General features: G+C 50.2%; 1 protein-coding gene across 1 annotated transcript in view; it reads left to right on the top strand.

Moving 5' to 3' along the window:
- The window catches only part of RPS6KA2 (ribosomal protein S6 kinase A2), a 161,533-nt gene that overhangs the window by 126,390 nt on the left and 18,681 nt on the right, over positions 1 to 16,462 (top strand). The window contains exons 12-14 of the mRNA XM_081250651.1: positions 3,038 to 3,140; positions 10,028 to 10,158; positions 11,167 to 11,292. Of these exons, the coding sequence (XP_081106777.1) occupies positions 3,038 to 3,140; positions 10,028 to 10,158; positions 11,167 to 11,292 (360 nt within the window). The remainder of the gene's footprint in view (positions 1 to 3,037; positions 3,141 to 10,027; positions 10,159 to 11,166; positions 11,293 to 16,462) is intronic.

Here is a 16,462-nt window from a genome sequence, read left to right as displayed (position 1 = left end):
AGGATGAAACCGCAGCAACCGCCGGAGACGGAGAGGGTGGTGGTCTGGGGGCCGGTGGGCAGATTATGCTCACAGGCTCTGTCTCTGCAGGGACCAGTGTCGGGGTGAAGAGGGGTCTTCGAGAGGACTTCCTGCTGCCCTCCTGCAAGCCTTGGGAAGCTTTCTTCCACGCTGTCCCTCGGGTCAGTCAGGCTCTCCGTAGCTGATGCACAGGCTTACAGAGGCGGTTTGGAAAATGCAAGGAAACACAGACATGTGCTTGCACACGTTGCCATGTGAAGCCAGAGGTTGTACACGCTGCACACCAGGTTCTGGGACTGGCTTGGTGGGCATCTGGAATTTGGATTCTGCACAGGGCGTGAGCCGAGCACCGTCCTGGGCGGGGAACCCCGGGTACCACATCCTCTCTTGCTTCCCGAGTCATCACTAGATACTTCAGTTAAAAGGGTGCCATGCTCTCCACCCAAACCAAGTCCACAGCAGCTCACGGCCAGGGGACAGTCTGATTCCGATGAACTCTTCTCTTTATGGCTGAGGACTTGGAAGTCAGGGGCTGTGTCTTCTCCCAAGGGGTCAGCCTCCCAGCCAGGACCAGTGAGCTGCAGTCAATGGAGGCAAGTAGAAGAATCGGCCTGGGAGTTGGGGTGAGGAGAGGAACTGAAATGTATGAGCTTCAGCCTTCAGATGCAAAATGTCTCTCATTTGCATGAAATGACAGCCAGTTCTGTGTGTGTGTGTGTATTGAGATACAGTTGACATATAACATTATGTTAGGTTCACGGTTTGCAAGGCAGAAATAGAGACACAGATGTAGAGAACAAACATATGGACATCAAGGGGGGAAAGCGGGTGGTGGGATGAATTGGGAGATTGGGATTGACATATATATATACACTAACAGGTATAAAATAGATAACTAATAAGAACCTGCTGTATAAATAAATAAATTAATTAAATTTTTAAAAAAGAGACAGCATGGGCTGTAAAAAAACAAAAAAGAACCCCCCCAAAAAAAACTTGGTCATTTGTAAGCTAAACAACAAATAAGCTGTTTGGAAAAGAAAAATAAAAAGTAAAAAAACAAACTAAAATTAAAAAACCATTATGTTAGGTTCAGGTGTACGACATAATGATTTGATCTTTGCATTGTGAAGTGATCACAAGTCTAGTTAAAACCTATCACCACACAGTTATAAGAAGTTTTTTTCCCGTGATGAGAGCTTGCAACACAGTCTTACGAACCGTAGGCACCAGGCTGTCCCGTACGTCCCCAGGACTTATTTATTTTATAACCGAAAATTTGCACCTTTCGATCCTCTTCATTTCATTGGGTCCATTTCAGCCGCCCCAACCCCCCTCCCCAAACTCTCCCAAGCCCCACCCCACCTCTGGCAGCCACACGTGTGCTTTTATAATGGAAATCTCTCCTGTAAACAAATTCCCGCTCATCATAGAAGCAGGAGTCCTGCTGCGGTGGAGATTCCTCTCCTCCCCCTTCTCTGGGAAGTAGCAGGAGGACTCCTGAAGGCAGAGGGAGAGGCTGTGATTTTTACTGGATCAGGACAAATATTTATTTAATAACCCAGCTCAAATATCGCTGGTGGGAGGGGGAGAGTCAAGCCCCGCAGGCCAGGCTGGGCAGCATTTTAATCGGGGTGCCGAGCTCGCCCCTGCTTATTAGATTTCCCCTGACAAGTGCATGCGTCAGGGAAGTGCATTCCCACCGTACTGGTGTGTCCGCGTGGAAGGCATCCTCTTTCTATCTGGAAAGGGCTTATAGAGGAACTCAATTCGGAATGAAATCTCTTCACCCAGGGCAGGAAATGACCGAATAATGCTCCACTGAATTAACTCGTTTTTTTCTCCTCCGATGGCTCCCAAGTGCACTGCCCCCCCAGCTCCACACGTGCACCTGCAGCCGCAGCTGCTCTGAGCCCCGGGAGGGAGCCCAGCGGCCACCGGTCAGTGCAGCTGTTTGACGGCGGCGCCTTCTGGAAGGGTGTGCTCTGGGCGGGGTCTCCCCTGGGATGGGAAGAGTCTGGAGACCCAGGCCCTCCTCCCGTCTGCCCATTCGTCGCCCTTGACCCTGGAGGGGGTCTTACCTAATCTTAACCTATTTCCTCGTCTGGAAACTCGGGTGACAAAATCTGCATTACATTGAAAGATTGAGAGTGGATCTCCACAAGTCACTGGCTCCATTTCCAGACTCCCCTGAACTGGGGGGTCCTGAGTCCAGACCTGGTGAAACAGGAGCTCTGAAAAGTGCCTGAGCCTGGTGTTTCCAGCCGGGAAACAGTCCTGATCAGTCCTGCATCAGGACCCCTCCCAGCAGAAGGGGTCCTTGCTGGGCCTGAGAGGCTTGGAACAATGTGCGTGAGGGTGTGGCCTCTGCTTCCCGCCAAGGCAGTGCCACACGTGGCCACTTCTCTGGCTGATGCTCCGTCAGGCCGTTAAAGTGTGCAAAAATGTGTAACTAAACCCAGAAGCCCGACGCAGCCCCTCGACTTGAGCAGAGGGGTCTGGACACCCAAATTTGGTGGCAGCCAGAGTAGGTGCCCCAGGGAGGTGCACAGACATTGGGTTGTGGGTGAGGAAGGACCTGGATGGGGACTGTGTCCCCGCAGAGCAGGGTCCCAGGTGCTGGCTCCGAGGTCTTCTGGGCGGGGAGCACTTGCCAAGGAGCAGGGCTCTTCCTGCTGTTACCTGAGGGTGGGGCAGGGTGTAGCTGTCCTGTCAGATTTTACTTGAAGAAGAAGATTCTACTGCCCAAAAGAGGTTGAAAACCATTGCCCTAAAATCAAGAATACTTAGATATTCCCAAACCCTTTTCCCTCGAACTATGGCTTTTATGTCTCTTTATAAGCTATGTAACTATATTCTATGTCGTATACAATAGATACCATATTTTATGTGTGTTACGAAACGTGTCAGAGCTCTGGGAGGGGCTGCCGTGTGCTGGCACCTGATTGGGGGGTGGCACAGATGGGTTTCCCGCCCGCATTCTGGCCCTCAGCGCCCTGTCTTGCTGTCCACGCAGAAGCTGTACAGGAAGGAGATCAAGCCGCCCTTCAAGCCGGCGGTGGGCAGGCCAGAGGACACCTTCCACTTCGACCCCGAGTTCACGGCGAGGACGCCCACAGGTGTGTGCGGGCAGGGAGAGGGGGGCGGGCCTGTGTGTCTTTCCATGGCGGGTCCTCCAACCTGGCCAGGTAGGGACAGGCATCCAGGAGCCAGAGAGCGCCATGTTCAAGGGCACTTCCATGGGATATAGTCCTCAGTTCTGTTTGATGCTCTTGTTCCTCTGCTCGTAGTAAAGGCTTACGTGATCGAACCACTTATCAGTTAGCCCCCAGGTAACACCCAGCTGGGAAATCTTGGCCTAAGTTGTCAGTCCGGTGACCACCTGTCAGAGGGACACACCCGGGCAAGCTCGAGAAAAGAACCTCAAGACAACGAAAACCTCTTGTTTAATTAGGGAGGTTTTATGGGAAGAGGGAGCCTGTCGGTTAAGTCTGTTAATATGTGGACTATTGTTCTTATTCATACAAAAAAAAACCTGTTTGAGAAGTTGCATCAGCTACTGTATCTCGGCACAGCAGATGGACTTGTGTATTTAGCCTCTATGATGTGTCTTAAATTACTCTTAAGGTCTACCAAATTCAATCAGAACTGGTCAGCTCCCTTTAAAATTTGTCATTTTGTGATATGGATAAATTAATATTAACCTTGTTTAGATATGGTAATTGTCCTAGTCTACCCAGGTGGCCATAACAAAATACCACAGACTGGACGGCTTCAACTAGAGAAATTTATCTTGGCTCCCCGTGAGAACTCTCTTCTGGGCTTGTAGACGGCCTCCTTCTCTCTGTGTCTTCGCGTGGCCTTACTTTGTGCTCGAGGCGAAGGAGAGAGAAGCCCCTGGTGTTCCTTCTTCTTCTTATAAAGACGTCCGTCTTGCTGAATCAGAGTCCCACCCCCATCACCTCATTTAGCCTTAGCTGCCCTCCGCGAGACTCCTTCTCCAAAGGCAGCCACATTGGGCTTCAACGTGTGAATTTTGTGGGGCACAGTTCAGTTCATCCCAGTGAAAATGTGGTGATTTTGTCTAAAACACAAATTAACATGCCCCTTCTGGAGATATGGGTGGGAAAAGTTCAGCCAGTTGGTAGCTCTTGGGGCTGTGTGATGTGCCCATGGGGGGTTCCCATGCTTTTCTCACTGTTATTGCATCTAAAATTTTCTGTGATTAAAAAAGGATCATGAAGCAAATAGATGGTCAGATACAAAATATCAAGTAGGTAAAGTTGCAACAGAGAATCCACTGGGCTCCCTCTGGTTTAAGCTGTTGGTGAGAGCCTGTGTCCCGCACGCCAGGGGCAGGCACGTTAGGGGTGTGAGCTCTGTGCAAACACAGAGGGTTGGGGACATCCCTGGGGCCGCTGGTGGTCCCAGGCCAGCTCCTGACCCAGGCAGCAGGGGCTCCAGGGCCGAGAAAGAAGCAAATTCTGGGGGTTGCCCTCAATGAGGGAGTCGGGACGCAGACGCTCACTCATTTCTTTCGGGTCCTCCCGCAGCCCCCAGATAAAGCTAAGAGTGTCCTCAGGGACAGAGCTAGAGTGATGCCTGCAGTCACAGTCTGGGGTGATGGCTGCTGCGAGACGTACCATGGCTGCCGAGGAGGTGGACGAGATCTACGTCTGTCCTCTCTAGTAGAGACGGTCCAATGTTTCTCCAGTTCTCAGCGGCCTCAGAAAGTTCTTGGGTGTTGGGGTCAGTCCTTCCTGTTGACAAAATTGACCCACTTCATAGAATCAGATTACTTTTTAGCTTCAGAGTTTGGAAAGGCGGGGCAGGATTGGGGATTCCATCCCAGGTGTGCCCACAGCTCACCTGAGCAGGTCGCTTTCTTTCTCCTCCTGTGGTTTACGTGAATGTAAAGGAACACAGAAACGATTAACCCTGCCAAAGGACACTGCCTGTGATGACCACCACCCACACGACCTCCCCCGGGTCCTTAATGAAATGTGCACTGTGTCACCGAGGGTTTCCGTCATTCGGAACTCTGTGCTTAAAATACTGAAATAAAGACCATGTTTGTGCTGCCTGGCAAGAAAATGCTCATACAGTCAGCTCGAAATTAGTCACCTTTACATGCTTTTTGTGTTCTCCACGAAGAATTTAAACTCCGACCTAGTCGGCCTGTGTGATTAGCAGGCTTTTTTTTTAGCACCTCATTAACCTTTTGTGCACAGAGAATTCAAATGTATTTTATTATTAGCCGAAGGAAAACGTCATTAGACACAATGCATTTTAATGACGTCCAGAAATGGCCTTTTTACTCCTTGCTATTTGGATTTCTCCAATCAATTGTACTTGAAGTCACCTTATTGCAGGACACTGTTTGCCTTGGAGGAGGTAGTAATTGAAGTGCCGAGACACAGAAGAATCATTCTCTCTCTCTGTATTGATAAGAGTAGAATTTTCTAGGCACGGGAGCTGAGTGCACAGCCCCTAAAGGGCAGCAGAGGTGCTGTGATTCTGAAACAGCGGGTAATCCGCATCCTGCGCTGGGCTCGGATGCTGCACTGTCGGAATTTTTTGTCGTGGCCTTAAAGTCTTTCTCTTTTAACTTAAACCAATGCTAAAGCTGGTGGATATTCCGTGAAGACACACCAGCTGCCCATCAGAGCCTGCTGACCGAAGGGAGTGGCCACTCGAAGATATAAAAACCCAGAAACGTATTGCACGAGTCAGAAATCACTCCTAGGATCAGCAAAGGTTGACTGTACTCAGCTTTAAATTTCCTTTCATCCAACTCACATCTTTGCTCTTCTTTTAGTACTGAGCTAAGAATCGGCGCTCCCTAGCCAGTTATAAAGCGTGTTAAATGCCGTTGATACCACCTACCATGTGGTCACCATCTAGCTACAACGGACCCAGTGTTGGCTGTGACAACCTCTCGTGAAGTACGTGTGAACCTCAGCTGATCTCTTGGTCTGAGCAGGGAGAGGCAGCCCGGGCACAGAAGGCATGGCCCTGGACTTCACGCCTCCTTGGTGGCTGAAAGTCCTTTTGCTTATTTGATCTACAGACTTTCCATTCAGTAGGGAAGGTGTGTATCAGTTCAAGTTCACCAGATGGTACCTCCCCACCACGCGCACACTCCCAGGTGCCGTAACTGAGCCTCCATCCACTCCGCCCTCAACCTATGCACAGCTCACACTAGTTCCTGGGACGGGCTTCAGTTCTTCCATCTAAAACCTGTGCCTCGGGGCTTGACGGTGACTGAATCGATGCTATATCCCTGTGCTTGGTGCAGACCTAGGGTAGGACACGGTAGCCTGGGGGATTTTTAAGAGCAGGCAGACCTCAAAGCCAGGGTTCTCTGCAGGGCAAAGCAAGGCAAAGCGCAAAGCCAGCCCGGGAGCAAAGGCCAGCATCTTCAGAGCACACTTGCTGCCTCTGCTGTCTTGTGGTGCATAATTTCCAAATTCTAAAAATGACTCAGCCCAGCCTTGTGCTTTTTAATTAAGCTTCTCTAGCCTAGCAGCTTATTTCCAAACACAGTCAGCTCTGATCTCATTAACTCCGGGGTGACTCTGGAGCTCTTTGCGAGGCAACAGGTACGGGGCTGAGGCCCAAGTCCTCTCCCTCGTGGTCCAGGATGCTGAAGGTGTGGTGGGCCAGGCACGTGAAGCCCCCTGTCACCCGACAAGGTCTCCCTGGAAGAGCCGTGTGGGCCACCGGGTCGGCCGCTTATCTGCAGGGAGAGATCCCACATCATGCAGCTCGTGGTGTAGCTCCCGGGTGTGGAAGGAGTGCCCCAGTCACCTTTCCCTCAAAATAAAATGCTCAGGAATAAAACCCACATTCTCTGCAGCAGCTCACCCCTGCAAGCCCCCAGCCACCTGCTCCACCATGAAAGCTTTAGTGTATTGTTTCCACATCAAAGGAAAGTATCAAGACCAAGTAAAAAGGTAAAAAGTAGAAAAGCAAACATCCACTCATGGCATTACCAGTCCCACTCGCCAGAGTTTTCTATATAATATGGATTTAAATCTTACATATGTACGTTGTAAGAAAAATTTCAATCCACATTATATACTTTATGTATTATTATAGATTTATATATATATATATATATATAATGCCTAAGTGGTAGCATTTATGTTATCATATTGTTATATATTGCTTATGAGTTTATTGTAATGTGTTTTAGTACATATATAGCTGATTTCACTTTGTTATACAGCAGAAACTAACACCATTGTAAAGCAATTATACTCCAATAAAGATGTTAAAAAAAAGTTTAAAAAAAAATTTTTTTAAAAATTTCCTACAGGGGCTTCCCTGGTGGCGCGGTGGTTGAGAGTCCGCCTGCCGATGCAGGGGACACGGGTTCGTGCCCTGGTGCGGGAGGATCCCACATGCTGCGGAGCGGCTGGGCCCGTGAGCCATGGCCACTGAGCCTGCGCGTCTGGAGCCCGTGCTCCGCAACGGGGGAGGCCCCAACAGTGAGAGGCCCGCGAACCGAAAAAAAAAAAAAAAAAAAAAAAAGAGAAAAATTTCCTACAGTGTGTACGTTCTACAGCTTGTTTTCTCTTTTTTGAGTTGACAGACTATTGTGTCAGTTCACACAGCCGTGTCTCATCCCGGGTATTGTAGTCTTACTAGTGTTACCTGCACGCGTGAACGTTGTTGGTCTTGTGCATGGTTTCCTCAGTGGTAAATATTTAGGTTGTCTCCAGTTTTTGTTTGTTTGTTTGTTTTGCTATTACAAATATTGCTAAGACAAACATTCTCTTTTTTTCTCTTTTTTTTTTTTTTTTTTGTGGTAGGCGGGCCTCTCACTGCTGTGGCCTCTCCCGTTGCGGAGCACAGGCTCCGGACGTGCAGGCTCAGCGGCCATGGCTCACGGGCCAAGCCGCTCCGCGGCACGTGGGATCTTCCCGGACCGGGGCACGAACCCGCGTCCCCTGCATTGGCAGGCGGACTCTCAACCACTGCGCCACCAGGGAAGCCCTTTCTCTTTTTTTAGTGTTTTTAAAGATCACATTTTGTTTGATTTTCAATTTTATTGACGTATAGTTGATTTACAATGTTGTGTTAATTTCTGCTGTACAGCAAAGTTACTCAGCTATACATATATATATATTCTTTTTCATGTTCTTTTCCATTATGGTTTATCACAGGATATTGAATATAGTTCCCTGTGCTCTACAGTAGGACCTTGTTGTTTATCCATTCTACGTATTACAGTTTGCATCTGCTAACCCCACACTCCCAGTAATTCTGTTCCCCACTCCCCCTTCCCCTTGGCAACTGTAAGTCTGTTCTCTATGTCTGTGAGTCTGTTTCTGTTGTGTAGATAGGTTCATTTGTGTCATATTTTAGATTCCACATATAGGTGATATCATATGGTATTTGTCTTTCTCTTTCTGACTTACTTCGCTTAGTATAATAATCTCTAGGTCCACCATGTAGCTGCAAATGGCACTATTTTATTCTTCTTAAAGGCTGAGTAATATGCCATTGTATCAGTATATATCTACACCAAGACAAACATTTTCTACATTTATTTCTAAGCACTTTTGAAAGTAATTCTGTCGGATAAATTCATAAAAGTCGAGTTGCTCTCCAAAAGACAGGTGTATTTTATACTTTGGTAGATAACCCCACTTCTACCTTGCAAAGATTATGCCAGCTTAGGCTCCCACCTACCACCGCAATGTCCAGCCCCAGCCAAACCTACATGCAGCTGGTTACTTTACATTTTGCTAACTTGTTAGGCAAAGTGTTACCCCGGTTAAATGTGTACGTGCCCCCATTAGAGGGACTGAGCACCTTCTCAGGTAGGAGAGCAGTCGGTGTCTGAGTCCTGCCCCATTTTTCTTCTGGGCATGTTCCTTTTTCTCATTGATCTCTGGGAGCTCTTTGCAAAGTAGAGAGTTTGGTCCCTTGTCTGTTGTATATGATGCAAATATTTCCTCTCCACCAATCTTTTATCCTTTTGTTTTCCTTAATGATAAACTGGAACTGGGACCCGTCTCACCAGCAGTCAAGCCTTCACACAAATCGACAGAGCTTAGAGGGGTCACGACTGAAGGGCTCCCTGAGGGTCCCTGGGAACAGAGTACCCTGCGTGCTGCCCTCGGGCTCCTCAGGCCTGGGGCAGCGGGGGCAGAAGAGTCACCAATGCCCGGGCCTGCATCCCTGTGCCCGCTTCCTGCTGACCTGAGAAGCTCAGAGGGTGGCCTCCTCTGCCCTGGCCCAGGAGTGACAGCTCACCCCGAGGTTGCTGGTGGCTCTGGGCTCGGTCTGGAGTGCGCAGGGCAGAGGGTTGCCACTGAGAATGAATATCTAGTAAGTGATGATCAACGATTACCCTCAGGTTTTTGTTCTGGGTATTTTTGCCGTGTATCAAACCACTGGCACCACCCAGAATAAAGTGTGGCTTCATATGGTTCAGCCTGTCTAATCTCCGTTTTACTTCATTCTCCAACACACACACTCACCACACACACACACCTCACACCTGACACACACACACCACACATGTGCACACACACCTGACACACTGAACACACACGTGCACAACCTGACACATACGCCTCACACCTGACACATACACACATCTGACACACACCTCACACCTGACACACACATCTGACACACACACACCTCACACCTGACACATACATCTGACACACACCTCACACCTGACACACAGCAAACACACGTGCGCACACACCTGACACACTGAACACACGTGCACAACCTGACACACCTCACACCTGACACACATGCACACAGATGCACATGTGTGCACACACACCTGGCACACACATCTCACCTCACACATGCACATGTCACATAGATGCACACACTTGCACACACACCTGGCACACACACACATCTCACACATGCACACACACCACACACATGCACACACGCACGCACACCTCACACACCCAGAGGGACACCTCACCATGCGTGGCCGCTGTCTCTCTGGCTGTTTCCCCTGCAGACTCACCTGGCGTCCCCCCCAGCGCCAACGCTCCCCATCTGTTTAGAGGATTCAGCTTCGTGGCCTCCAGCCTGGCCCAAGAGCCCTCGCAGCAAGATCTGCACGAAGCCACAGTTCACCCCATCGTGCAGGTAATCAGCCCCCATGGTGCAGGGCATCCTGCAGAGCCCGGCTCCGCTCACCCCCGGCAGGTTGGGGCAAGGAGGTGGCCTCGCCGAGGTGACCGTGGACTGAGAGCTGTCTCAGCCGAGTTGGGGTGCACTTCCTTCATGAACTCCTCCCCCCGCCTCCCTGGGGTCATTGAGACGGTGATCTGAGCTGTGCTTCACGTTTGTCCTCAAGACAGAAAGAGTCCTGAGAAGGATGTCATCGTGGTGTGGCTGTGGCTGGAGCCCCAGCAGGGCTCATGCTTGGGGGTCTCTGCTGTGCAGAGTCGAGCCAGCACCGCAGAGAGTGGCTGGGTTTGTAGGCACCAATCCCCATCAAGAAATGTAGTCTTCGGGGGGTCAGTGAAGGTGCTGTTTTTATAAGGAGTTTTCCACCGTATAAATATGAGCAGAGGTAGAGAATCTCAGAGGGAATCATGACAACATTTCCTTTAAGAACCAAGTCAGGGTACAGTGGATGGCGTTGGGCTTCCATGTTTCTCTCCCCAGGGGCCTCCAGGGAGACACAGCGTGTCTAAAGTGGACACTTGCTGTGGCAGTGTCCACTGCAATGGGTGACTCTCTCTGCGCCCTTAGTCAGTAGGGTGAGGATGGCGAGGGGGCGTCAGGGGGTCAGATTCCCAATCAGACGTCGGCATCCGGACACCGCTCTGGACACCAGCGTCAGAGCCGCACCCGGTCTCAGGGACATCTGACCTCTCACCTCTCTCGGACCTTTGGGGGGAAGCAGGCAGGTCGGCCAACACAGGGTGCTGGGTGTCTGAGAACAGGGTCCTGACCCGACAGATGGGGAAGCTGGGTTGAGATCTGGAACCACTGCCAGCTAGCTCCGTGACTGTGGTCCGAGGATGCCACCACCTCCTGGCCTCCGTGTCCCCACGTGCAAGGGCTGAAGCCTCCTTTGCACCACATTGGGTGCCCTTGCACGAGAGGCCCCTGATCGCGCTCTCTGCCTGCCCGCTCTCTCTGCAGCAGTTACACGGGAACAACACCCGCTTCACCGATGGCTATGAGGTCAAGGAGGACATCGGGGTGGGCGCCTACTCCGTGTGCAAGCGCTGTGTGCACATGGCCACAGACGCCGAGTACGCCGTGAAGGTAAGAGCGGGGCACGCGGCGGCCGCATCTGCAGCTGCCCGGGCCCCAGGCCCCGGCGGGCACGCCCAGCCTCACAGACACTCTCCCTCGGCCTCTTCTAAGCTCTGATGCGGGGCCGTTCCGTTGGCTTTGATATTAGGTCACCTGTTAAAAAACTATTTTGCAAATCCTGAATATGTTCTGCTCCAGCCGACGTGTAGGTACCGACCACCTTTAGTAACTTTCTACATAGAACACGCCAGAACAAAAGCTCTGGGCACTCAGCATTTTGGAAAATGTAGGGTTGGGGGCCAGGCAGAACATTTGGGGAAGGAGGGGAAGGAGGAGGGAGGGGGAGGAAAGGAGAAGGAAAGGAAGCTCCAGTCACCGAAACTGAAATCAAAGAAATAAATAGAATCAAATGTTTTGTAGTATTTGCAAAACCTTAAGGACAGAGCTGGTAGTTTTACCCTGAATCATCAAGAACAGAAAACAGTAACAGGGAACTTCTCTGGTGGTCCAGTGGGTAAGACTCTGAGCTCCCAGTGCATGGGGCGGGGTTTGATCCCTGGTCGGGGAACTAGATCCCACATGCATGCCGCAACGAGGAAGCCCGCATGCCACAACTAAAAGATCCCGTGTGCCGCAACTAAGACCCAGTGCAGCCTAAATAAATAAATGAATGCATAAGAAAATAATAACAACTACAGCCCAGTTTGGCACTCTCTCCACCCTGCCTTTGGCTTCTGTAATCGTTGCTAAATTAAATATTTGATCTGGAAATCCAAGATACCAGTTTCTTGCGTTTCCTGGTGCGTAAAATGTGGATGAAAGCTGAAGCGTTCTGCTAAAGTCATAATCTAATTTTTGTAAAAAGCATGAATTGTACATTCTCCCTCCAAGGGAGTGAGAGCTGGTCTGTCCACCACTCACCCACTCAGCTGACCTGCAGGCGCTTGAGGACCCAGGTCCGGCCGGTGGTGTCATGGTGACCAGACCATCCTGGCTTATCCCAAACTCATATGGAGCACGTGACACTACCCTGCTCTTCAAAGAACTTTTGGGGACAGATGGAGCCTGTCCAGCAGGCAGCCGTGTAAGAGGAGTCATTCCGTCCGTTGTGATTTTCCTAAGCTCTGAGAAGATTGTTCAAAACGGTGACGATGAAGCAATGGTCTCGTTCCACCTCACCTACGGCTCATGGCCGCTCTGTGGAAGCAGGTACACCCTCGTATCTGCTGGGATGTCTGCCCAGTGCTTCTGGCCCTGAGGAAATGCGCTGCCCTGTCAAAAAAGTCACCAGCCCCAAAAAACGCAGGCCCGTTGGTTTAGTTTTGGGTTGGGAATTTGCGGCTTTTGGGCAAGGTTATCTTGAATTCCTCAAACAAAAAAGAACGTTTACGTTGGAGGAAGGCTCAGTGTGTGGGTCCTTTGGGTCCATGGTTATCAGCCTGCCCAGTGTCTCGAACACACTGAGGAGTGGGTGACGGAAGGAAACTTCGCACGATTTAAAATTCCTGGGAGAGGAGCCTTGAGGCTGCACTGGAGCCACTGGCATGTGGGTCTGAGGTATTTCAGGATTTGGATCGTTGAGGAATTTTATTTTTCCCCATCCTTGGGAGAGTTTGTAGGGGAGCTCGGATGATGCCATTCCCGTATCCAGACGAGCCAATGGTGGAGAGGAGACCCTAGTCCTGCTTCAGACGAGAGAATTTCATTTTTACTTTAAATATATTTCACATACTTCATAAGCGTGCATAGGTATCTTAAAATTCTTTCTGCATGTGTCATTTCTCGCAGAATTTCTTTAGACAGTTTATCAGGTGACCAATTGCGGCTTCCACTGAGCGCAAAGAAGCCCATCTAGTGTTTGGCAAGCTCGCTGACCCTGATGCCTTTCTAGAAAACAGCCTGATGCTGGGAGGTGTCTGAAAATAAATCCCCAGACAAAGGCAATAGTGTCTTATGTTTCCATATCCAGCTCTCACAAAAAGACACCATCTGAATCAGCTTTGTCAACAAGTGGCTTATAACTCAATCCCCAAAGATCAGACCCCACGATGGGAATTTCTGGGGAATTTCAGCCCCGGCCTCTCTGGCAGCAAAGCCAGGAGCTGTGGTTGCAACTGATGGAGAAAGAAAGAGGCAGGCGTCCTGTTTGTGCTTTACAAAAGCTTGAAGTTCCCCGGGTGAACGGGGCAGGTGGACGTTACAGGGATTTCCCTCATCCTCTCCGAGACTCTGGTGGGTCATAATTCATTGTCTGGAAGATGCTTGAATTACCCGAGCACAGGAAGAAGCAGCGACTTTCCAGTGAGATGAGTGCCCCAGGACCCAGGGCTGTTTCGGGGCATGTTTTAAGCTGCTCGCTGCAGGTCGGTTCCTCCATCCGAGGGCAGATTTCCTTCAAAGATGGAAGAGCTGGCAGGAGTGCCGTGGCAAAGAGTGTTTAGAATGAGCCCGTTTGCTACCCAAACTGCTGTAACCCACCTAGGGTCACTATTCTGTTCCCTTTCCAGCGTTTTCTGGGTAGAACGTAGCTGAAATGTGTTTGGGCTTTTTTCTACTCTGTATCTTGATGGGCAGCAGTACCCCGCTTACTGATGGAGGAACTGAGAAAATGCACGGCTCAGCGTGTTCTCGAATATAGCACGGAGCCAAGGGTGCCGTTCAGTGCCTTGGCTGAGAGTGGATCTGCAAAAGCCCCGTTGAGATTCAGCCACTAGAGTTTAGCATCACCTCTCTGGGCCACCACAGTTTGCAAACCCAGCTCTGCAAATTCTTGGATGGAAAACGGTGTCCGTTTCATTTTGAGAGACATTCCCGTTGGTGCCTCCATCCAGCTACGGGGAGGGTTCAGGAACGTCCCCACTGAGTACAGAGCAACAGGAAGAGAGCAGGTCCCCAGGGGACTGTAGCTCTGTGGCCCGAGTACACGGGCTTTGCCTGAGGCCGTCGTATCAGGGTGATTTTGCCCCCCACCCCGGGGACGCTGACAGTGTCTGGATACCTTCTGATCGTCACACCTGGGGCGGAGTCGCTCCTGGTATGTGGTGTACAGAGGCCGGGGTGCTGCCCTTCCTCCTGCACAGGACGCCCGCCCACACACCCCAGAGACTCACCCAGCCAACGTGTCTGGGTGCCGAGGTTGGGAACCCCAGCCAAAAACATAGAGTTAAAGGGGTATCTTCTGTAGATAAGTTCCAGCAGCTGGTATCCGGAGATGAAGCAGGGTTTCCCTCTCTGTTGAGCCTCTGCTCACTGTTCTGGCAGCGGGAAGGTAATGGACCAAGAGCACAGCGGCTCCCACCCTCTGTGCAGGGGCAGGAATCCAAGTGCGGTCCTTCTGAGGGGACGGCAGTGCCAGCCCTTAACGGGCAGCCTCCAAACTCAAGAGTATGGGATACAGCGGGTCTCACATTCTTGGAAATACCATTGTGTTTTGCTTTAAGTGTATGTCTGTCTTATAAGTACCTAATTTTGCACAATAATTATTCTGTCATCATATTAACTGCATTTAAGTTAAACTTAACCGATATACTTAAACCAACCTACCCCAGTATATTCCCAGGCAACAGGATTGCTGGTTTTGCATTTGCTCTCAGCTGCATATTTATGCGCAGGTCCTAAATTAGTGAGACCAATTCTAGCTACCACTTAACAAAACCTTTAGGGCAGTGCCTACATGGAATAGCGACTCAGTAGTGTGGGTTCACTCAGAGTCTGGGTCCCTAGGCTTGGTCCCTCCCTTCTGCTGTGGCAAAACACCGTCAGGCTGCCCGGGATCCTCCACCGGGAGAATCTGGCCTCAGAGGACAGGATGCTGATGCCCTCCTCCACCTGCTGGAGGTGTCCTCCCAGTTCACCTGCCTTGGGCTAGGATGGCTGAATGAGATAAACCGTGACATTCTCTCAGACACATCCCAGTGAACAGATGTGCCCTACTTTCTAAGATCTCGGAACTATTTCCATGGGACACAATAGCTCAGGAGTCTGATGTGAAGCTCAAGTCCACCTTTGTCTTCCTAGCCAGCCCCAGAGGCTAGTGGTAGGAGGTGAAAGTGTGTAGGACTTTGAAATAAGCATGACATAATGCTGCATAGATGCCAAGGCATTAATGCACCTGTCATTTAAAATAAGACTGAAATGGAATCAACGATGAACTGCAGAAAGTAACTGTGATAGAGTAGATTCAAAGGGGAGAGGTGTACTTGGAAGGAGAAGATAATATTCTTATTTCATGAAAGGTTGTCTACTCACTTTACAAAAATTGCACAAGGTTTCATTTTTATTTTGGTTTTAGGTCTTTGTGGCTTGACACGATCGGGTGTGTATTCTGGACACTGCCATTTGCACAAACCCCCCCTCTGCAGTGGTTTCCGTCTCGCTCAGATGGAGCCCAGATCCTTGCAGTGGCCAGCAGGGCCTCACAGCCCCGTTCCTGGAGCTCCTCAGGCCCCTCCTCTGTCCCCAGCCCTCTCCCACAAGGGCGACACACCCTTCTCTGAGCCCAGAAGTTTCCTCCCCAGCCTGGGTGCTGATCTCTGACCCCGATGTGGTCCTCCCCATCGTCCTCGCCTTCAGTACCTTCTTTAGGGCTTTTGTAACCCCTGACATGCTTCGCAGCTCATTTCCTGTCTCCACACCCCCGTTACGGTGCTTGGTGGTGTCGAGGACCAATGTTATTTAAGAGAGAAAAATATCGGGAGTTCCCTGGTGGTCTAGTGGTTAGGACTCCGCGCTTTCACTGCCGGGACCTGGGTTCAGTGCCTGCTCGAGGAACTAAGATCCCACAAGCTGAGCGGTGCAGCCAAAAAAAAAAAAGGAGAGAGAGAGAAAAAAAATACAACTCAGGAGCTTTTCTTCAAATTCAAAATCACCTCATCCCTTTCTTTGCCTTTTTTATTGTCCAAGCGGGCAGTACGGCTGCTCCAAAGAACATTTCTTGTCTCTAGAATGCATTTCATTCTGCAGGGACTCCCCTGTTCAGTAACCAGTTCCTTTCATTCGTTTTGACAAATTTTTTATTAACTCTTTTTCCGAGGCAGACGCAGTGCTAGGTTCCAGGCAAAAACAAACCTGTTCTCAGGGAAATCACATTCCAGCCATGTAGGGATTTTACTGATCACAGAACCAGAAGCCATAGCAAAAAGGAGAATGTCACTGAAGAATCAGAAACTGAGGGAGATTT

This window comes from Mesoplodon bidens (genome assembly GCF_964165515.1).
Source record: "Mesoplodon bidens genome assembly, chromosome: 12".
NCBI lineage: Eukaryota > Metazoa > Chordata > Mammalia > Artiodactyla > Ziphiidae > Mesoplodon > Mesoplodon bidens.
The sequence above is the reverse complement of the archived record's forward strand: the minus strand, read 5'-3'. Positions and strand labels throughout refer to the sequence as shown.